At 47.7% G+C, this 23,694-nt stretch overlaps 1 protein-coding gene across 4 annotated transcripts in view; it reads right to left on the bottom strand.

The window, feature by feature from the left end:
• WDFY4 (WDFY family member 4) overlaps positions 1–23,694 on the bottom strand; it is a 281,403-nt gene that overhangs the window by 6,060 nt on the left and 251,649 nt on the right. For 2 of the 4 annotated variants that reach the window (XM_059397992.1, XM_059397993.1), the window contains exons 52-59: positions 19,802–19,955; positions 17,771–17,862; positions 12,641–12,853; positions 9,961–10,108; positions 8,707–8,891; positions 7,656–7,814; positions 3,203–3,382; positions 1,251–1,433 (exon numbers count right to left, since the gene is read on the bottom strand). In XM_059397992.1, coding sequence (XP_059253975.1) covers positions 1,251–1,433; positions 3,203–3,382; positions 7,656–7,814; positions 8,707–8,891; positions 9,961–10,108; positions 12,641–12,853; positions 17,771–17,862; positions 19,802–19,955 — 1,314 coding nt within the window. Of the gene's footprint in view, positions 1–1,250; positions 1,434–3,202; positions 3,383–7,655; positions 7,815–8,706; positions 8,892–9,960; positions 10,109–12,640; positions 12,854–17,770; positions 17,863–19,801; positions 19,956–20,062; positions 20,231–23,048; positions 23,213–23,694 lie in introns of those variants that run through there. The other 2 variants (XM_059397994.1, XM_059397995.1) reach the window with 2 other exon arrangements.

The raw sequence follows: 23,694 nt of genomic DNA, 5'->3' as shown, positions 1-23,694 counted from the left end.
TGGATCACGCCCCACCAAGCCCAGCCCTCGCTGGCTTCCTCATGTTCTGGCTAGCCCAAGACACCCTGCTCTCTGCAGAGACCATGTACCCCTGAGAGCCCACAGACAGGGCTTCTTGAGGGGCCTTCCTCAGTCTTGTCTCTTGCTGGCACACAGGAAGATATCATAACCATTTGTAGAATTCAATGGGCCTTTTCCTGAACACCTTGTAGCATTCAGTTGACATTTCCTTTCATAAACTGTGGAATTCAATTGACAGTTTCTTGAGGAAGCCTCTGAATTATTCCTTATATTTACTTATTCCTTCATCTTTCCTGTCAGTCTCAGAAAAATTACCTTGTTCTTCCTGTGCTAATCCTCACACCTCAGTGTTTGTTTCCTTCTCTTCCTGGTTTCTTGGGGCTCTCCCTCGCCATGGCCTGCCTCAGAGGATCCATGACACTCTGATTATCCTGGTCATATCATGGGCTGCATACAGGTATTTTCTGTTTGTCTTCTCTTCTAGGATATGAGCGTCTTGAAGGTAAGGGCCTATTACCATTGATTTGTGTGTCCCCTATGGCTTGTATGAAGATTTCGGCACAGAGCCAGAATTAGCGGATGGATACACGGATAGATGAACAGACATGTGGGTGGATAGATGGATTCATGGGTAAACGGATGTATATATAGAAGGAAAGATGATTGGATAGAGACATAAGAACAAAGGAAGGAAGGGAGGGATGGGGGCGGGGGAGGGAGGAAGGAAGGAAGGAAAGAAAGAAGAAATGGCAGAGAGATAAATAGTTGGGTAGGTAGGTAGTTGTATTATTGGACAGATGGATAGGTAGATGGAGGAATGGATGGGTAGATGGAAAGTATAGACATAAACAGCTGGATGGACTAGTGGGTGAAGAACAGAATTAGTGGGTGGATGGATAGCCAAGTGTGTGAATGGATGGCCCAAATATTTCTTTTCAGCACTAGGCTATGTTCTTGTGCATTTGACCATTCAGCTCTCACATCTTGTGACATTACGTGTTTCATTACATAAGTATATGTGTATATAAAATTCTATATATATGAATTTATTTATTTACTTTTTGCTAGGAGTGGGCCTTGCCCTTGTCCTCACTTGCTATGGAGACCTGGTCTGGCATGGCTTGTGGTTTCAAATGCAGCCTATACATTTAGACTCTTGGAGGAAGTGAGCAAAACAGAGAAAAACACTTTCTTGTACCATGCTTTCATTCTGCCCAAGACACACCTACCCGAACCATGCCGTCTTGACTCCCAGTGATGATGACATGGTTTGTGTCCCATGCTGGCCCCTCCAGCACGCAGCAGCAGGTTATGGCTCCTTCAGGGCCCCAGGCAGTGGTGATGCTGGCCAGGGGGTGTCCATTGACATTCCATAGAGACAAGTGGGCTCCCGCACAGGAGACAATGGTGCCCTGCAACCGTGAGAGTTGGCTTTACTCCATGCTGGGGTCACTGCCTGCCCAGCTGCCCCTTGCTCTGCCAGAGTTTATACACCAAAGCACTGTTAGATCTTAGATCTTAGATCTTGGCTCTTAGATCTGCTGTGTTTTCACACACCAAAGCACTGTTAGATCTTAGATCTTAGATCTTGGCTCTTAGATCTGCTGTGTTTTCACACACTGCAGATTCCTGGTGATTTTCCTATTGCAATCACATGTTTGGATACTGCTTTCATTGACACAAGCTGGCTGGCTCACCCTCTGGGCTCCTCCCAGAGCCCTCTCACTGACCATATACTGGCTAGCATAGAAGACCTAGCTTGGAGTCTGCCCCTGGCTCTGGACATGGGACCTGGCTGGCCAGCCCTGTATCTATGAAGAAAATCAGCATATCACTGGTGGAGGGTGAGGAAAGCGGTTTGGATGATTGTATATGGATCATAAAATTGGACAGTGTCCCTCTGAAGGGAATTTCTGAGGAAAAATGTCCCCATTTAATCTCCTGTAATGTTTATGCTGAGAGTTTTCTTCTTAAGTCCTTGTCTATGTTACAGCCAATGATGTGGTGGTCACTGTTACCAAAACGACATAAACCAGCTGGAGCCATGCCTTTGAGCCTTTCCCTAACCACCAAAGGGATGTAGGGAACTCAGTGCCCCTCCATAGCTCCCTGGACTGGGGTCCATCATGTCCTTTCCTGAATTCTTTGATATAGAGTCTTCTTGAGGCCAATGACCATATCTGATATATCTCTGTCCAGTACCCAGCACCGGGCCCAGCAGGACAAGTTGAAGTCAACAAGTTGTTGTCCTGATGTTAAGTCTTCTCTAAGGACAGAAAACATTATTTATGGGTTTTATGCTCTCTCAGATCAGGGTTTGGTTCCCTTCCTTAAACATCCCCCAATTCATCCATTCACTCATTATCCACCCATCTATCCATTCACACACCCACGCTCTATCTGCCCATCTACATATCTGCCCACTAATTCACCCAACATGCATCCACTCACATACCTATTCATCCATCCATCCATCCATCCTCTATCTGCCCATGCAACATTCATCCTGGATCAGGCCTACATGGAGATCATTTTTGACTAAAATTGGTACCAGGAGCCTTCTCGATCATCTCCCCTCCTTCTATTATCCCCTTGCTCATTCTGTCCGTGCACTGATCTGGGTGTTTCTGTGAGTAGATGCAGAGGCTTTGAATTCTTAGGGAACCCCATGCCCTAAAATGGGGATACCAGCCTGTGAGAAACTCCACACTGAGGTTTAGGCAAATATTTCTCTCTCTCTCACACACACATGTTCCTGACAGGCTCATCTATGGCAGCCAGCTTGGAGGGACAAAGCAGAAGCACTTCTTGCTACGGAGACTAGAAGCACCTGCTGAATTAACACTGGTTTGCCGTCACTGAGCTGAATTAGTCAAGCCGAACAGATCTCTTACCAAAGCCAACTTCATGCCTGTGCAAGAACAGACACTTCCCACCACCCGCACGACCCACAACCCCCATCCCCCTGAGGGAAATAAAATAAAAACAGAAAAAAAAAATCTAGCCTGAGATGCTGCACATGTTGAGGGCTCCACTTTGCCTGAGTAAAGAATACTCCACACATCCGGGAGCCTCTCCACATTCTTGGGGGGTCAGCCTCTCTTTGTCCCCGGGTTTTCCCTTGGGGCACTACACCACGCTGCGAGGCAGGCTCCCGGACATCGAGGAGACAGGGCCGTACCGAGACATCACTGATGGCGAGAGCAGAGATGCCCTCTCGGTGGGTGGGCAGGCGAGCCACGTGGGTGAGGTGGTCCAGGTCCCACAGGATGCAGGTGCAGTCTTGGGAGCCACTGACCAGGAGGCTGAAGGTGACCGACGCTGCCAGGCATGTGACAGCCTGGGTGTGTCCATACAAGGCCTGGGGACAAGAGGCAGACCCACAGGTATGAGAGGGACCTTCAATCCAGCTACTTATGGAGATATCCAGCCCTCCCTTTCACTGTTGGGTCCCAGAGGGTGAAACAGAGATTCAGGGTGATTCTGTGATTCCAAGGTCTATGGTTTGTGTACTCCTGCCTGTGTGAGTGTGCATGTGCGTGTGTCCATGCTGGCCTCTCAGCTCAGTCCCATTCATCTCTGGGTGCTGAGGCCCAGCCAGGATCTGCAGTCCTTTTGTCATAAGTGAAACACAGGCCAGTAGCACCCTCTTGCTGTGTGCTCACCTGCACTTGTCTTGCATCTGTCATGTCATATGAAAGGACATATGTCAGTCATATGAAAGGACACTGATTTGCAAAATGTGGCCTTCCAACCAGGTGCATGTACCCAGATATTAGAAATACACATTCTTGGGCTCTATCTAAGACCTACTGAATCAGAAACTCTGGGTTTGGGGCCCCAAAACTTGGGTTCTCATAAGTCTTCCAGGAAATGTTCTTCCATGCTCAAGTTTGGGCATCACACCAAGGGAGCCTCAGAAACAAAGTGCATCTGCCTGCTAAAATGGGAAGAAGGCAGGGAGGTCAGGTCACAGTGAAAAAACATGTCACTTTTCATGTGTGATGGGTCTGGGTTCATAGCACGTCTGGCCACTTGGCAACTTGGTCCTGGCCCTCAGGTTGGCCTGTGCTGCTTCTGGCCTGGCTTATAGACGCTCGCGTATTCAGATAAAGGCAGAGCCCTTGCTCCCGGGGATGCATGGCAGAGGAGCTGGGGTGACCCGACGCCCCCAGGCCCACTGCTGCTGGCAACAGTGTGGTTTCCATCACAACCGTCCCAGAAGCTGCCAGGTAAGCCTGATCTGAGAGCTCCTGCGTGCTCCTGTGCTGCCGTCCTCTGGAATCAGTCAGAGAAGTGCAGAGGTGGCATTCTGAAAGGTGATTACCCTGGCTTACCTAGAGGTAAACCTCCACCCTCAGGACAGATGACTGCTCGCTCATTTGGGTCAATGAGGCTGAGCTTCATTATTCAAAGCTGTCACTTTGCCTGGACACTGCAATTAAAAGTTCTGCCAAGGATCCCTGTTTGTTTCTAATAGGTCCTAATGTGGCACTAAGCAGCTTGTGCTGGCAAGGTTCTGGTTGTGACCCACAGAAGAGGGACTGGGTCATCTTAGGAAACTGGAAGCTGTCTAAATGAAGAGAAAAGCAGAGGCTTTGCCCAGAGCTCTGATGACTAAGTTCTGACTGCAGGGGACATGGTGACTCCAAAGCTTGTAAGCCGGGGGATTCTGGAGTCAGGGCAGGGGATTCAGAAGGAGAAACTCTGAGCCCAAGGGCCCACGTGCGTGCTGTCCATTAATGGAGCAAAGTCTGCTGCTTTCTGAGGGAAGGCACCCAAGAGTGAGGGGGACCAGCCTGCGTGCAGACATGGCCCACCCACATCAGGCTTACTGTCTCCCACTTCAGGCACTCAGCCACCGCTGTTGGGAAAGGCTAGGGAAATCAGTGAAGAGGGCAGCAGATTTAAATGTGTTCCCTACTGGCTCTTTTGTTTTCTCAGAAAACAGTAGTCCCCCTCAGCAGATGCTGAGCTCTATGTCTGCTGTGTTTTTGTTTTCCTATACATACATACCTATGAAAAAATTTAACTTATGGATTAGGCACAGCAACAGATGAAGAGCAATAACTAATAATAAAATCAGATAGTGATAACAATATACTGTAATAAAAGTTATGCAAATGTGGCCTCTCTGTCTTGAAAAATCTTATCAGACCCTGTACTCCCCCCTTCCTGTGCTGATGTGAGTTGATAAGATGACATGAGGGGAATGACACAGGCACCATGACACGGTGTTACCCTACTACTAACCTCCTAACAATGAGTCAGAAGGAGGAGCATCTGCTTCCAGGTCACAGCTGACCGGCAGGTAACAGAAACCACAGGAAGTGAAACCAGAATAAAGGGGCGGGGTGGGGAGGGGACTACAGCTGTACCTGTCTCCGCGGCCAATTAAAATAACTGCACAATATCATCATACCTAACTAAAGTAGCACAAAATAAATAAAATAAAATCGTTGAGAAATAATTGCTCATGCTGGACACCTGTGGCAAAACAGGCACGCGGAGTCATCGGTGGCACGGAAAAGCTACGGGACCACTGGAGATAAAGCACTATGTCCCTGCTTGGTAATTCTACTTCTTGAAATTTATTTTAAGGAAACAATTAATCAGAAGCAAACAGCAATCTGTATAAGTTGTTTTCCACAGCACTCTTTAAAATAGTTAAAATGTGGGAGTAATGTAATTGTCTAGTTTCAGAAGAAATGGTTTATTAAACTGTGGTGCGCTAGACATAACAAAACAACTGAGATGTAATTTTATGGAAATGGAATAATATGGAAAATTGAAATGTAAATTATAGAGACTGTGGAAAAGCAGAACCAATTGGATAGGCTGGGCGAAGATGGAATAAACATATCTGCACAATGATCAGAATGGTATAAATATGTATATCTGGGGAGGGCAGGAGCAACAATGAAAACTTTTAGAGGAATTAGAGAGAACTGCTTGACTTTGAAGTGAATTTGAAATTTGTCTTTAGTGTTGTAGAATCTTTAAAAAACGCTTAAAAAACAGTTTATGAAACTATTTAATGATGGTTTTGTCAACAAGTCAGGGACAGATCCCTTCACTGAGCAGCTGGGGGTCTTGGGGGGATCCCCAAGGCCATGTCAGCCCCTACAGGTAAATGAGAAAGTGTTCTAGCTCACCTAGGAGATAAGAGCGGGTGGGATTCTCTATCCCTTTCCCTATTGATTTATAACTAGGAGAGGATGATGAATGACATTTTTAGGCTGTCGATACCGGGGCTTTTACAGTTCATCTTCATTTCTAAAAGGGACCTCGGAGCAGCAAGGGGAGCCCCCTTCCCTGACTTGCCATGGACAGTTCTGCCCTCAGGCTGGATCTCTGGCTGTCCCCACAGTGGTGCCTTGGCCAGGGGAATGCTCCACAAAGGAATGCACAGGCTCTTTATTTAGGTCTGGAATTAGAACCCAGCCCCCTGACTGCAATTCATGGAAAGAGCTGGGAAACCCAAAATGCTATGAAAACATGAAAAAGCAGGGTGCTCCGAGGTTGGCTTTGGAGGACCACCTTGGAGAGTCTGGTGAAGGCAGCCTGCACTTGGCCCACATTGCTGCCCCCCCCAACCCCTCCAGCAGGTACCACTGCCCCTGCAGCGTTCATCAGCCCCCTCAACACTGACTTCTCTTCACGTTCACTGAGAGCCCACCATGCACCAGCCATGTGTTGGGTGGGGCTGCAAAAGCATCCAGAGGAACCCAGGATCAGTTCCTGTGAAACGTTTAGTTTAGGAAATCTGACCCATGGTGAGTTTTGTCTGATTCTTTTGGGTTTCTTGTTATCTAGGGTCTCTATGGCTAACTACAAGACAGATAGAAACATAAGTTGCCTTTTAGAGTTGAGTCATACTCTTATACTCTCAGTCAAGTTCAAGGGTGCACAAGCAGGAAGCGTGGGTTTCAAGTTAGATCGACCGAAATGAAAGTGCAAACTTGCTCTCTCTGAGCTTCAGTGTCCTCCTGAGAAAGTGGGCATAACTGTGGGTGCTTTACAGGAGTAAGATGAACGTACGGCGTCGTTAAGTAAACAGTAAGGACACTCGGCTTCTTAGTAGAGCCGCGCTCATTCCGGAAGCAGGACCCGAAGGAGTCCACTCGCCCCTGCTTCTGCTCTCTTCCTGCACAACCATTTCTGTTCTGAAACAGCCTCTCCATTCCTGCCTCTAGGACGAGTCCCTTAACTTCCTTGCACCTGCTTCCTCCCCACCCCCAGCAGTGAAGTCTGGATGATAACAGTACCTACTTTACAGGGCTATTGTGAAGGCAAAACGAGGCTGTGGGCATAAGCATGTCCCTGGCATATGGTCAAAAACATTCTCTAGCACAAGGAATCTGGTTTCCCTGGCTCTGTGGCACATGCAAGTGGCATCTCTCCCAGAGGCGTGGGTCTCCATGGGGGTACCTGACCTGCGGGCTTGTCAAGTCCCCCACGGGCATGAAACCGTGGCTCTCTCGTGGCACAGAGCTGTGTGTCACCCTCCAGGGCCTCACTGTGTTTTCTGCTCCTGAGTGAGGCGGGGCTCTCGGTGCTCAGGTTGTTGGCCCACACCAGACCATGCACTCACCACTGGCACCCCGGCACCATCCCCGCCTGAGGCACCATACCTTCCTGAGGTGCAGGCTTCTTGGGCGGCCTTTGGCTATACTGAGCTCCCACACACACACCACGGCACTGGTCCCAGAGGTGATGATCGTGGTGGGGGCTGGGCACACGGTACACAGACAGCGACCCCAGGCAGCCAGGTTCTCGAACGTCATTAGGATCTAGAAGATACAAGTGGGATGAGCACTGGTGCCCCGGCCAGCACAAGGCTGGGAGCCTGGACAGGGTGACAGAGGGACAAAGGCAGGTCTGGATACTGCTGCCCTGTGTGCCACGGGAACTGGGGGGGCACTTCATTTGTTTGGGAGGCTGGCTCTGGTGACAAAATCCAGGCCATTCAAGCCTGTCCCCAGGGAGCTCATACTCTAGGGAGTGGGGAGGCCAACAACAGCCTGAGGTGGTCAGGGACAGCTTCCAGGAGGGACTGACATCTGGAACTGGTTTCTGGCTGCCTCATGAAGTGGTAGGGAAGTCTGGGGGTGGGGAGAGAGGGCTTGGAGGGCAGGGAGTTCATGCATGTGATCGGTGGGTGGGAATTACGGTGGGAGGGGAGAGCGGGGAGGCAAGGAGCCTGGGAGGCTGCCAGGGCCACAGCAAGAAGTGAGCTCGCTGGATGGGCCGGTGTAAGCGTGGAGGAAGACTAGCCAGATGGTTGGCTTCTGGCACCAGCTGAATGCCCAGTGACTGTCCTTTGACTTGGAGCCACGACTGGGGCCGGAGGAACCCTGACTTCCCACCCAGGCTGAGTGAGAGTCTGAACGGCCTCCATGCAGCTGAGTGACGAGGTGGTGACAGAGACTGCTCTGAGGTGACAGTGTGCACTGAGAACCTGTGAGCTCCACTCCTTGGAACCCAGGCTGGAGGCTTGGCCCCGAGGGCCCTGAGCCCAGCTGTACAACACTCTTCCCTCCCAGGCAGGAGGCACAGCCACATGGAAGTGGTGGGGTGTGGGCAGCTGTGCCTGCTTTGGGCCGGCCCGTCTCCTAACCGCCTCTGCCCCAGCAGATGGGGGCTGAGACCCTGAGCCCGCGCCCGTACCCCACGCCCGCCCACCTTGTCAGAGCCGTAGTTCCCCAGGCAGCAGCTGAAGTCGTCAAAGCCCCAGCTGAATGTCCTGTTCCCGAGAGGAGGCAGCAGCACCTTGTTCCTCTCCACGGCCAGGATGCTCTTCTCCGTGGGGACGATGTGGCCAATGGCTCCTTTGGGGGATTCGGAGCCTAGAGAGAAAAGGTACATATCTACCCCCCAGTTAGTATGGTGGAGCTTACACACCAAAGGACAAGACCCACTATCACTGGGCCCAGAGAGGAGCTGTGGCAGGTGACACAGACTTGGCAAAGCACCAGCCTGGGCAGACGCCGCTGGCTGGCCAGAGCACGTCACTCCGAGGGCCTCACTCGTGTTAGACTCTGGTCCTAACCTGGGCCTCAGCTCGTCCCCTGCTTTCACACATACATGAAGCTCACATGTGGCCATGCAGGTCTTCAGTGTCTCTAAGGGTTGATGCCAGGGGAGCAGTGGCTGAGGCTGTCTGGGTGATGACACAAAGCCACAGGAGCCTTGGGGGCTCTGGCTTTCCTGCCCCTCCCAGACACCTTATCTAGTGGGGCGGGGTGTGCCAAAGACCCTATTCTTGGATTTGAAGGGAAAAAAAAAGACACATCACAAAACCCCAACAAACCCGACCTTATAGTCCTTATACAAGTTCAGAATGTTGCCCCATGTAGTGCGAGTTCCCCAAAGCCAAGCAGCCCGCAGGTGGTGCAGACATTGGACCTCACACACACCGTGTCTCTAGGAAGCAGTGGGCTGGAACTCCCACTAGGCTATCTGCTCAGGACAGATGAACCTGCCTAAAGGCCGCAGGCCCACACGGGGGCTTGGGAGCAACCATGAATACGAGTACCACCAAGAAGCAGAGGCTGCAACCCTCCCTTGGGGAATCTGGGAATTCCTTGCTTGGCTTTGGAGGTGAGGAGGGGTGTGTGCAGGAAAGAGAGAGGGAGAAAGAGGTGTGTGTGTGTGTGCGCGCCTGCGCGTGCGTGCGTGCACACGCATGTGTGCGCCTGTGCGTGAAAGAGATACATGAAGGAGGAATGTGTGTCTCAGACACACAGGTAAGTCTGTCGGGATCTAACAGAGATGGTTCTGGACATTTCTGGAGCAGACCTCCCCAGGTCCCTTTTGTGACTAGAGACACAGCCATGTCAAGTCAGACCCCAAGATCCTGAAGGGTCTGTGCTCCATGAACCTCCAAAGGGACAACTCTGGGGCAGGGCGCCAAACAAAGCAAGACCAGGTAGTCACCTTTGACCGTGACCTGGGAGGGCTTCAGTGCCTGCAGGTTGTAGAAGAAGGGCTGCGGGTGGCTGGGCAGGCTCCCAGGCAGGGCGGCATCCTTTCCAGGTGAAGGCTTGCCCGCAGCGGTCCTGGCTGGGTGGGGTTTTGTAAAGAGCTGGAGAGACAGGGGACAGACGCAGACCACACAAGTCATTAGGGACAGATGGCCAGAGGCGGCGGCAGCCGCTCTGCTCTGAGTGCTGCCTGAGCTGGGCTTGCTCCTAACTGAGATGAGCATGAACAGAACTCTCTGGATCAGCCTTCGGAGGTCGCAGATGAGGGGCCTGGGGCTCAGAGAGGGGCAGCCACTTCCTGCAGCTCCTAGCGCTGGACTGGCAGAAAGAGCCCTCCTGGCTGCCAACTGTCATCTTCCCCACCCTGCCTGGGAGCAGGAGGACCTCCCTGAGGAGCCCTGGTCCCCGGCAGAGTGGCCTCTCCTATCATGGGGTCAGAATGACCCCCTTTCCTCTCGAGATCACATGTCTCTCTTCATTTGCTTGAGCTATTTCATATATATATATATATATGAAATATATATAATTTTTTTTCTTCTTCTTCTTTCCCTTACAAACTCTCTGCAGGAGCATCTGTCTGGGCAGCAACACAGAACTCTTTAATGGCATCCATTCAAACATTCCAAAGAGCACAGGCAACCCCCATTAGTGGCCTTTGTAAATTTCATTTTTCTTAGATCTCTGCTGTCAAAATATCCCTAAGGCCAAACTTTTTGCATAACCAGGCAACACGTGAAGTGCAAGGCCATGCTGCTGGCAGAATCTTGCTGCTGCCACAGAGGGCAACCGAGGCCACCTCGCCACCTTCCCCTCCCCAATGAGGCCGTGTTTTCCAGTCATCAGGCCCACGCTTCTGCTCCTCGATGGAAACATCCACTGGGTACCACAATGGAGGGGTGGGAGCTGACCCCAGCTGGGCACAGGGGCAGAGGCAAGGCTCAGCAAGCAGCTGGCGGTGTGGAGGGGGCTTCTCACAGCAGCCTAGGCTCAGTGATAGGCCTCGATCAGATGCTGGTCTACCTAGTAAAGCTGGGTGAGTGATCAATGCAAACTGAAATCAGAATGGGGACTTTTAACTGAGCATTAAATAAAGACCGTCCCTCCTGGCAAGCAAAATGACTAAAGCACCACAGGCCAGCGGCCCGTCACAGCCTCAGCACGCAGAACCCATTGATGGCAAGTGCACGGTCCTTGAAGTATTTTAATCCTACCTCTAGCTGGGACCACTACAAGAAGTCTAATTCTGATAATTACTTAGAAATATCTTTGTAAAAGCTCATAGGCTACATCACTAAATGAAATCAGAATCTAAAATTGTGTGCACTCTCTGAGCATATGGATGTGAAAATATCTTTTGCTTTTGGACAAGGACAATGACACAACACAGGAAACAATTGGTTGGGGGCAACTACTATTTTGATTTAATTGCTTTATCTGGATTATTTCATTTCTTAAAAAAAAAAAAATGAAACCATTAGGCTACCCAAACTTCTTTCCTGAAATTCCCTCCTTCCTATGAAGTGTTCCTTAGCCAAACCCACATTTTAGATACACTGTTCATTCTCCAAGTCACCTTTAGGCACTTCTCACATTGCCCTCCCCAGGGAGCAGAGCAAACCTGCAGCGTGGTATGCAAGACCAGGCAGAAAAGATGTTACTAATTTTGCACTATAAGATGAGCTTTTTCAAGCCTCATGGTTACACATGGGATAGGCCTTTGTCCAAGATGGCCCTGGAATTGGCTGGGCTTATGCACTCATTTCCCAGCATGGCTCCTGAGCACCCAGGCTGAGACCCCACCCCATGGGGCCATGCTAGTAGCCCAAATGGATATCCTTAGGAATAGTACTTTTCCATGCTGAACTGAAGTTTGAGGGCCAACCAGGCTGGGATCAGCTAACTAAGCACTCCTCTTGCCCACTATTCACTAGGACATGCCCATGAACGCACAGCCTCATATCACTACATGATTATCCTGATGTGGGATGGAGCCAGTGGAGCAAAAGGCCAATATGGGACCCCAGCAACTTCACCAGGTGCCCTGGAGGAAGAACTTAGATACTCTCCCACTGCTGGTGACATGGCAGAGGCTGTGGGAACAGCCAGGTGGGGGTAGAGCTCTACCTCTGGCATCTGCTGAAGTATAATTGTGGGCAAGTTATGTATTCAACCTCCCTGAGCCTCAGCTTCCTGATCTGTAAAAGAATAATCTTTATTCCCAGAGCTTAGGAGGGGATTCAATGAGGGAATCATACTAGTAACTAACATCTGCGGAGGGCCCATCATATTCCAGTCACTTTCAAGCACTTGATGTCTCCATTCCTTGGCTCTGCACAGCAACTGTGCAGCATAGACACCCATATAGACAATTAAATCCTATGGATTTACTATAGTGTCCATCACATATCCCACAGGGGAAACTAGTCGTCACCATTATCATTAACTACATCATCATCTTCATCAACATCAGATGGTAACAGAGGAGTAATCCTTGATGTTGAGAGGTGTAGGAAGACCATTTCCCCTCCCCAGTCCTCTCTTGGTCCTCTCCAGGAGAAAATGTCTTTAGTCACTCCCAAGCTCACAATGCTCACACTCTTGAGAAAGCAAGACCCAGAACATAGATGCTGTACCTGTTTGGGCACCTGTCCAAAGTTGCTGACAAACCCCAGGACGGTGCTCCTGATCAAGGGGTCACTGATGCTGCTGAGGTCCACTTTGTCACCATAGAAGTAGGGGTGGAAGGTATTGACAGACTCCACTGCAGCTGACCCCTGCTGCTTGTACCCAAAGATGAGGTCGATCCAGTGGTGGAGGTTGGCACTGACAAAATCACTTTCCAGAGCCTGGAACCAAAACCGAAAGAGCATGAAAAATGAAGGCCTCTCTTGGACTCGTGAGCCCTCTGCACAGATCAGGAGGGGGGCACATGTCTCAGGATGCTGTCTCTGCACAGGAAAGGTGTGACATCTCACTGAGCTTGATGAGCACTAAGTGGGTGGACATGCGGGTAACCCAATGACCATCCCATTCTTGCCTCCAGCTAGTGGGAAAATGGATCTGACTGCTGCCATCACCCTAGCTCATTCACGCCATGCTATAATCATGAGGTTCAAAATATCTATGTCTTGTAGTGATATCTAAATGGAAGACTGAAAATAAAGTCCTGGAGTCCTATTGAGATCGATATAAGAAAAAGTGAGAGCTGATTCTGACCAGAAATATCAGGAGGTTGAGATTAAGTGTAGCAGTTAAGAGAATATGCTGTGGAGCCAGCTGGGCACCAGCACTGCCATGATCATTCCTTAACACCTCTGTTCCTCAGTTCCTTCATCTTCATCTATGAAATGGGGACAGTAATTGTACCTTCTTTGTGGAATTATGTGAGGTTAGGTTTGTGTCCATGCCTGGTACACAGTGAACTCCATGTAATTAATGTTAGCTACAATGATTACACTGTGCACTTTCTAGGTCCCAGGCACTGGCTTGGGGTTTGATGTGCATTGTCTCTTCCCATCCTTACCATGTCTGTTTCCTTATTATCATTCACCTCCTTTATTTCTTGAGTTACTGTCTTATTTTAGCATGAAGAACTCCCTTTAGTGTTTCTTATAGGACAGGTCTGCTAATTATAAGTTCTTTTAGTTTTATATGTCTCAGAGTGTCTTAATTTCTTCATTATCAAAGAATAGCTTTGCTGGCTATAAAATTCTTGGTTGATAGTCTTTCAGCACTTTGAATATTTCATACCACTGCCTTCTTACTTCTCTGTTTTTTTTAAAGAATATATTTCTTTATTAGAGAGAGAGAGAGCATGAGCTGGAGAGCATAAGGAGGTGTGTAGGGGCAGAGGCAGATGGATAAGCATACTCTCCACTGAGCAAGGATCCTGTTGCAGAGCTCAATCCCAGGACTCTGGAATCATGACCTGAGCCAAACACAGATGCCCATCCAACTGAGCCACCCAGGTGTCCCACCTCTATTTTTAATGAAATATTAACTGTTAGTCTTATTGAAGATACATTTTAAGTGATGAGTTTTTTTTGTTGCTTTCAAGATTCTTCCTTTGACTTTCCTTTCTGACAATTTATGATGTGTCTAAATATAGATCTTTTTGAGTTTATTCTACTTGGAATTTATGGAGTGTCTTCAATGTATAAATTAATATTTGGCATCAAAATTGGGATATTTTGAATGTTATTTCTTTAAATATTCTTTCTGTACCTTTTTCTCCTCTCTTTCTGGTACTTTGAATTTGTGTATGTTGGTATGTTTGATGGTGTTCTACAGGTGCATATATTCTTCTCACTTTTCTTCACTCATTTCTTCCTGTTTCCCAGATTGGATAATCTCAGTTGACCTATCTTCCAAGTTTGTTGATTCTTTCTTCTGCCTGCTATTGATCTCTTTTAGTGAATTTTTCATCTCAGTTACTGTAATTCTCAGCTCCACAATTTCTGTTTGGTTCCTTTGCATAATTTCTATCTCTTTATATATCTTTTCTCATTGTTACACTCTCCTTTCAATCTTTAAACACGGTTTTATTTAATGCTTTGTACATATTCACAATAGCTGATTTAAAGTCTTTGTCTAGTAAGTCCAAAGGTTAGGCTTCCTCAGAGGTATTCCTACTGACTGCTTTTATCCTCCATTATGAGCCATACTTTCTTTTTCTTTACATGTCTCATACTTTTTATAGAAAACTGGGCATTTTAGATAATATGATGTATCAGCTCTGGAAATCAGATCTTTACCTCTCTCCAGGGTTTGTTGTTGCTTTACTGTTTGTTATTGTTGTTTGCTGGTTGGTTTATTTAGGACTTTTCTGAACTAGTTCTATAAGGTCTGTATTTTTGTTGTTGTTGTATGTGGCCACTAAAATTTCTGCTCTGTTAGCTTAATGATCATCTTATGATTGGATGAAGATTTCTTTAAATGCCTAGAACCAATTAGCATTCCAGTCTTTCACCAGGGAGGGGCTTTGTGTGCGTGTTAGCACAAAGCTTCAGCAGGCAGCAACCACCTGATAAAAACTCTGCTTTTACTCCATATCTTGCTTGCACAGAGCCTCAATGTCAGCCTGAAGTGAAGCTTAGGACCTTAGGAGCATGAACACAGCCTTGCGCATGAAAGTATCCCTACAGTTGTGTGTGTCCTTCTAGATTCCAGAGATATTTTGAAGTTTTTTTCAAGGCCTCCTAATAAATATTTCATTCTCTAATTTTTCTATTTAAGCTTTTTGGTTAGTCTGTTGTTTGCCCAATTATATCCACTGCCTCTGGCAGCCACAGTGTCAAACAGTTGTTTCTGGTTTATTTTTTCACAAATGTCACTGAAGAAAAGACTTGTTGGTGGGGACATTCAGGGAAACATTAACAGGTCAACTAATGACAGTTCTCTGGGTATGGGGTTTTGAAGGAGCTCCAAACCCATTCTTCACCCTCCAATGACTGTTAGGCTCTTGGTTTTGAATGTTATTGTGGGCTGTTGGTTTTCAAACTACTACAGAGATGAGGAGAAATGAGAAGAGTATAAATTAAAACAACGCAAAGCTTGCTGTTCTTACAAAGATTCAGTCATTTATCCTTTGAGAAAGGAATTTTGATTTTTTATTTTCCCTGATTTTTCTAAGCCTCTGGTTAATTTCCAGAGTTCTGGAGAGTTTTTTTTTTTTTTAATGATAATCTTTGCCATTATTCTTATTGCTTTTATGGAGTAGAGGATTTTCAGAGATTCCTACTCTGATATTTTCACTGATGTTGATCATTAACACCTTAATCCACTCCAACCTAATCTTTACTCTACCAGAAGATGTCTCCCCGCTGTTGTCATCACCCAGGTCCCATGGGTCTCACCTCTAACCTATATCTGATGGCATTGAATTTCTCTCCTTTGTAGCACTTTGTGCAGTTATAATTTTTCTGTTATTTGTGTGGTTATATAATCAAGCTGCCTCCCCACTAGACCACCGGCATCTGCAGTCAGTCCTGTAGAGTGAATCTGCTCACTCAGCCCAGGTCAACAACTTTTTCTGAGAACAACCTGGTAGAGGGCTGCTGTCACCTGAAGGTTAAGTTCACCTCTGGTCCAGCTATTCAAGACCAGTGGGTTGTGGGAGAGATGCCTACCATTACTACACGTCCAGAGGCAAGGATAAACCAGGGAAGACTTTTCTCCTTGGCAAGGAAGAAGGACAGAGGGAAGAGTCCAACTTTGCTTTTACTAGCCAGGCCCACCCCAGATTTTTTTTTTCTTTTTAGATATAATTTACACATAATAAAATTCACCCTTTTAAAATATACAGTTCAATGTGTTCTGACAAAGGAATGTAGTCATGTAATCACCACCACAACTGAGACATAGGACATTTAAATCAACTCAAAATATTCTCTTTGGGGCGCCTGGGTTGCTCAGTGGTTTGGGCTGCTGCCTTCAGCTCGGGTCATGATCTCAGGGTCCTGGGATCGAGCCCCGCATCGGGCTCTCTGCTCCGCAGGAAGCCTGATTCCCTCTCTCTCTCTCTCTCTCTCTCTGCCTGCCTCTCTGCCTACTTGTGATCTCTGTCTGTCAAATAAATAAATAAAATCTTAAAAAAAAAATTCTTTTGTACTCCTTTTCCATCATTCCCTACTCCAGACCTTAGTAACTACTGATCGACTCTCTGTCCCCATAATTTTACCTTTTCCAGAATGTCATATAAATAGAATCCTATAGTATGTAGCTTTGAGTTTTGGCTTCTTTTGCTTAGGATGATGCTTTTTCATTAATTCATGTTGCTCCATGTATCAGTAATCTCTTTCTTAGTATTTATCAGTAATCTCTTTCTTAGTAATACTCTTCCATAGTATTCCATTGCGTGAATGAATCATTTGTTTATCCATTACCAGTTGCTGGACATTTGGGTTGTTTTCAGTTTTTGATTGGTCTGAATAAAACCGGTGCATATTTTTGTGCATGCTTTTCCATGGACATATCTTTATTTCTCTTCAGTCAATATATGCAAGGGGGATTGCTGGGTGATAAGGTAAATTCTTCTTTAACTTTGTAAGAAACTACTAAGTTTTTTCCTAAGTGCCTTTTCCATTTTATTTTCTTACCAACAATGTGTAATGAACTCTGATTGCTCTGTATTCTTGCTTACTCTTGGTTTTGTCATATTTAAAATTTTAGCCACTCTTGTGAGTATGTAATGTCATCTCCCATGATTTTAATTTATGTTTCTCTGATGAGTAATGATATTATCACATATATTTTTGTGGTTTATGCTAATGCATGTATTTGATCCAGGATATGTGTCCCAAAATGGTTTCTACCACATCAACCTCTCTGGCTGAGAAGCCAAGTATTCCCCAGTCCTGGCAAATCCTTTGGCTAAAAGGAGCCCCTCAGGGTCTACAGCCTTTCTATGAGCTATATAGAGCAGTACGGCCCCATCATGGCCCTGACTATAGGGCCAGCTAAAGACACTGACTTGACCCAGGTGATCCAAAAAGAAACTGAATTAATTTCTCCCAGTGATTCCCACAACAAACTGGCGCAAGGACAGAATCTAATGGAACTCTTGGAAGAGTCCACAACACAAACATTTTCCTGTTAACCTGGAGAATGGAGCCCAGCACCTTTTCTGGGCTCTGTAAAGATAAGAGCCTCAGAAACATATATCACTAGCCCTGTGCTCACACAGAAAGCCTCCACGGAGAGTGAAGATACTGCAGTCTTCATTCAGGATGCCAGGGCCTCTGGTGTGACCCTGCTCAACTCACCTGTCTGTGCAGGCTGATGAATTTCCGAGGGTCCCCATCAGCCCAGGGAGGGAGCTGCACGTCTCCCAGTGCTGTCCCGTCCTGCATGCAGCCTGAGTAGGGTGAGAAACAGCAGGGCTTTGCATGAATGGGAGCCCAAACTGGGCTAGGAACCAGGGGGGATACACACTGTCCTGTCTAGGACTTCTGATTCCAGGCAGATCAGGCTAAGAGCTGTGTCCTGCACAGGCCTCACTACTTGCTGCTGCTTCTGTCTGGTGCATCCCCCACTCATCTGCCTGGAATATTCTTACTTGGTCTCTAAGCCTTCTACCCTCCACAAGGCCCTCCTTGCTTCCCAGGCAGGTTTGTGTTTGCTTCACAAACTGCCTATAAAATGGCAGTGGTGTGGTCATTGTTTGTCTTCCTCCCTACCTTCTGTGCCTTTTTATCCGGGTGCTTTCTATTCGGGGCTAGAGCAATAAGGAGATAATCACAGTAACAGTAAAAGCTCTTGTATTTTGAGCACCTAACTATGCCAGGGCTCTATGCTTGGTGCTTGGCACACAACATCTTATTGAATCTTCATTTAACTCTATAATTTATGTATTTTCTCTCCATTTTTAAAGTGAGGACAGCAAGGTTTTTAGAGGCAGCTTCCCCAGACAATAGAACGAGTCTGGATCCAAGCCCAAGTCTCTCTCCTACCCATTAGCTGCACAACCTTGGGCATATTGCTTAATCTCTTTGGGACTCACTTTTCCTACCTGTTAGCCACCCCCCGGGGGAGGGGGCTGGTAGAAGGATGAAAAGAAAAATACGCACAATGTGCTTAGAAAAACTCCAGGCATATGATGGTTGCCCGATAAACACTGGTTGTGGTCTTGCTTAAACCCTCCAGAGCCTTCAAGGTGCAACTAAATAAAACCTTCCCCGCTTCTCTCTGGCCCACAGGTTTGTGCCTCATGTGGCTCCTTTACCAGCCAGCCTCAGCTCCCTTGCTACCACCTCAGGCAATGCCTCCTGGAGATCAGACTAACACAGTGTCCTCTGAATCACTCTTGAACCATTTTCCTACCTTCTGTCCTCATAACAATTCTCAGCATCAGATACAATTTCACTTATATAAATATGTTTATATGTTCTCTCCCCTTCCTCCATGCCTGTACAGAATGTAAACACCTTCAGGACAGTCGATTCCAGGAGCCCCAACTAAATCCCCAGTGCCAAAAAAGGTGCCCCTGTGGGCTGTTTGGAGGAAGGAGGGTCCCGAGGAAGGGGAGCTCTGGGGTGCAGGTGTATGCTAGTTACAGTTCATGAGTGCCCCCCATCAGGTGAGGGATCCCATCTCCCTTCCTCTGGGGTGCAGTGGCCCACACCCTGCCTCAGGCTCTGACCACATGGCCCCTTCCACAAGTCACCCTGACATTTACAGCGGAGGCTACCAAGGTACACACACAGCCACCAGGGGACCTGCTCACAGGGGTGTCCTGAAATTGTTGTTCCTCCTCTAAACCGGGGAGATGGCCTAGTTCCTCCTGGGGTGGAGCCGGAAGCACAGGAAAGAGAAGGAGCCACCAGCGTCCCCATACCACTCCCCTTAGACCCTATCCGGTAAGCAATCTCTCCTGGAAGACCCAGCTTCTCTGGGTCCAACTCAGAGCCCAGCTTAACCTGTTTGTGGGCCACGGAGAAAAACGAGGCCACAGAGGGGCGGGGGTTTGCCCAGGTCACGCGGTGGGCCAGCGTAGACCAGGTTGTACGCAGGGCTTCTCACGGCAGACTGAGGCCTGGGGACCCTCACAGGATGGGTGGGACTGTGCCTCAGAGACATCCTGGCAGCTGGGGCCTTCAAGTCCTTCCTTGGCTTCTACCTCACCACTGAAGGCCACCATCGAGGGGAGACCTCACAATGACCACACTGGTTTGGTGAAGGGTCTCTTCATTTAGGTGACCAGCAAAGTTAGTGATGAAATTGGTCACTGCCTGAGCTTTGGGGAGCAATCCCTCCCCTGCCCAGCCCACCCCGGCCGCACCACAGCCTCCACGCACCAAACTCCACAGCGTTGCCGTTGACGAGGAACTCGGGCAGGTAGAAGAACTCCGGGGTCAGCTCCCTGACGTCACTCATGTTCTCCCTAGAGGCCGACTCCCACGCGTTCTTCACACTGTGGAACATTCTGTCTGCCACATCAAAGCTTCCACCCTGTGAGGAAAGGGAGCCCATGTGATCACCTGTAGTGAGAAAGACACGCAGGCACCGCCCGGGTGGGCCTCTCCTCGCCCACGGCCACTGAGGCACGGCTTCACCGTCAGAGCTTTCTTTCCATTCACTGCCACACAGGTTCGTTCACCGCTCCACGTGTGCGTGCCATGGTTTTCTCGTGGCTCCGCTCACTCGACCATTCTCTGGACCCTTTCCCTGAGGCTTCCTCAAAGGACACGTGATGCACTGTTCATTCTCCATTTCAGAAATCCGGGCTCAGATCAGAGACAGGAAAAGCAGAGTCATTTATCTGTCCATTCCCCACATGTGCTAAGGGCCCACTCTGAATCACGCACAGACAGGACACAAAGGACCCACTACAGGACAGAGAGCGGGTCAGCCATGTCATGTGGGATCAGGGCAAGTTTTCTAGAGAAGTGGACCCCTGGTGAGTTTGCAAGTCTGGTGACATAGAAGAAGGCAGAGTGTTCTGAGCAGAAGCAAGGCCAAGAACAGAAGCAGAAGGAAGCAGGCTAGGTCAGGGCCCTGCTGACACCTAACAGAGCAGTCTTATAAGAGAGAACAGGTCTGAGGATGAAGATCTGGAGGGATACCAGCCTCCCGGAGACAGGAAGCTGGTCCATGAAGATAAGATGTCTACACACTCTTCAAGGACTGCCCCAGTTCCATCTCCCATTTCCACAGGTGGCCTGATGCATCCCAAGCCTGGCAACTAGGATTGCACCAGGTAAGACTTAAAAAAAATTCTTTCTTTGAGTGCTCTGCTCCTCTCATCTGGGTCATCAAATCTCTTTAGTTGATGCTACCCTTATTTATAAGGTGGCCTTGAGGGCTGGGCAGAGGAAAAAAGGTCTGGTTGGAGGAATGACGATGCTGGGGGCAGATGGACTTCCAGAAAGAGGTTCTGAAGTGGGGCTCTGGGTCTACTTAAGTTTGGGGACATCCCCAAACACCTGCCCGGGATTGGATACTTCTCTTGTCCCCATTAAGGCTGGGCCTTCATTCAATCAGAACTTGTCCTCCTTTTGCCAACTTGTACAGGGTTCTTGTGGCCTGAGAACAAATGCGTAGAGCTCTCCTCTGCACCCGCCAGCTCCCTTCACTTCTCAGGGACTGAGGTCTCGTCAGCATTTACCTAAGGAAGCTTTGGGGCAGCTGCAGGAGTAGATGATGAGTAAAGAAGGGCCACAGCCACCCCTTGGCAAGTCTTCCACATGTTAGGCACTTTATACAGAGATGTTGGCTCCTGATCCTCACAGCAAGGGTGTCAGGAAGGAAGCCCACTTCCATTCTGCACACCAGAAAACTGAAGGTCCTCAACGTGTCCTGGATTTCCCAAGGCTATCAAAGCAACCAGTGGCAGAACTAGGTCAATCCCATGGATGCTCCTCCAATGGACATGCCTTCTTTTGCCCTTGTGCCAGCTTACTGGGGGGAGTCCCTGGGCCTGGGGCAAATGTGATCTCCTAACCTGTGGGGCGAGGAGTCTCAGCTCTTTCTGCAAAGGCAGACTCTGCCACTCGCCTGAGACGGACCCCATCTGGACATCTTGGTGGGCTGGTCGGTTTTCCGAGTCAGACCTAAGGATCCAGGGAGGCCCATGGGTCGTTCTCTGCACACAGACATGGACAGGGACACTGAGAAAGCCAGTTGCAGCAGAGTTGCAACAGAACACACTACCTGGGCAGCTTAAGAATGTGGCTTTTCTCCAAGGTCACTTTGCTCTTGTGTTGAAATTAGGGGATGCTGCCCACCATCAGATTCAAATGGAAATGGAAACAAAATAGGGGGAGAGTGTTTTTAAATAAATATGCACCTAACAAGTGGCTCATTGAAACATATTAAGAGCTTTGCATATTTAATCTGCAGCCCGAGCCTTACATCTGCAGGAGATTGATGCCTTCTCGTCCTCCTGGATTCCTTTTGCAGCTTTTATGAGTACTGATGGTAATCTCCTGAGAAACAATATGATTTGGTAATAAAAAGATTACCTGTATTAAATAAAAATAATATATACATAGGAAATATTGTTAGTGCTACAAATCTGGTTAAAGATATTACCACAAAGAAGAATGTTATTTTTTTCACAGCTGTCTAATGCATTTTAGCAAAAGTAATATCTTTAAAACTTAAGCCTGTATTATTTATAAAGGAAGCAATAACTGATTTTCCTATTTCCTATATTAATAAATGTATTTGCATACATTTGTTTCAAAATTAATGGGTTTTCTCACCTCTGCAATACAAAAGAAAAGCCAAATTCCCTAGAAGAAAAAGTGGAGCTGTTCTATTGCTTGTACTGTAAGTCTGTGCATGGACATGGAATCCAGGGGCCGCCAGCAGGGAGTCTCAGCCATGACTTGATTCTCAGGAAAGGAAGGAAGGAGAAAAGGAAGAGAAGACAGAGAAAAGGAAGGGAGAGAAGGAGCGAGGCAGGGAGGCACAGTGAAGGTCTGCAGAGCCCTGCCATGAGGAAAGTCCAAAACAAAATAAAATAAAACAACAAAAAAATTAAGTATACAGACTGAGTGGAAACCAAATGATCGGAGAGAATTACGGAGCCAAGATTTTGCTCCTAAATCCATTCTGCATATTGGCGCATCCTTGAGTACCAAGAGCAATGAATCCTATGTGTACCCGACATGCTGATAAAAACAATAGTAAGATGATGATGATGATGATTATCAACAAAGGAACAACCTCTCATTGGCAGAAAACTTTTTCCATGTGACGCTAAAGAGCTAGAAGACAAGGCAGCTAAGGCTGGAGGTTTCGAAGGCAAAAGGTAGAGGAGCTGGATTTTACTTCTAAATGATATCACTCCTTCATGAAGAAGCCAGAAAGATATTCTGAATATTTAAGGGCTCACAAACAATATAACCCTAGGTATTCGTCCTCAATTAAAATACTTCCAAGGGGTACAAAATTTTGCAAAGAGATGAATCAAAATTAAAATCAAAATAATGGGGAGAGAAATGGCCAATTAGGACTTCTGCTGGACATGACAGGAGTTCAGATTAGAAAAAAGTTTGTGATTGTGATACGTCTATTAAAACTGGAAATGGGGGACACCTGGGTGGCTCAGTTGGTTAAGCAGCTGCCTTCGGCTCAGGTCATGTTCCCAGCGTCCTGGGATCGAGTCCCACATCCGGCTCCTTGCTCTGCAGGAAGCCTCCTTCTCCCTTTGACTCTGCCTGCCACTCTGCCTGCCGTGCTCCTTCTCGCTCGCTTTCTCTCTGACAAATAAAAAAAAAAAAAAACAAAAACAAAAACAAAAAGACCAACTATAAGTCTTAAAAAACAAAACAAAACTGGAAATGGTCTTGAAAGGAGTGTTCTGTAGTAAAGGCACAGCTCTTGTGTGCCCCTGTGCCCCTGGGTAAGCATTTCAAGAGGGACAGACATTCTTAAACTCCTCTCCAGTGTGGGCAGGGAAACTATGCTGAAAAAAACCCATTCAATTCTTGATCAAGACCCGCAAGGAGTACAGCAACTACATGTGCTCAAGGACCTTTATAAACATATATTTTTATCCCCAGGGGTACAGGTCTGTGAATCACCAGGTTTACACACTTCACAGCACTCACCAAATCACATACCCTCCCCAATGTCCATAATCCCACCCCCTTCTCCCAAACCCCCTCCCCCCGGCAGCCCTCAGTTTGTTTTGTGAGATTAAGAGTCACTTATGGTTTGTCTCCCTCCCAATCCCATCTTC

This window comes from Mustela nigripes, chromosome 4 (genome assembly GCF_022355385.1).
Source record: "Mustela nigripes isolate SB6536 chromosome 4, MUSNIG.SB6536, whole genome shotgun sequence".
NCBI classification, from domain to species: Eukaryota; Metazoa; Chordata; class Mammalia; order Carnivora; family Mustelidae; genus Mustela; species Mustela nigripes.
The sequence above is the reverse complement of the archived record's forward strand: the minus strand, read 5'-3'. Positions and strand labels throughout refer to the sequence as shown.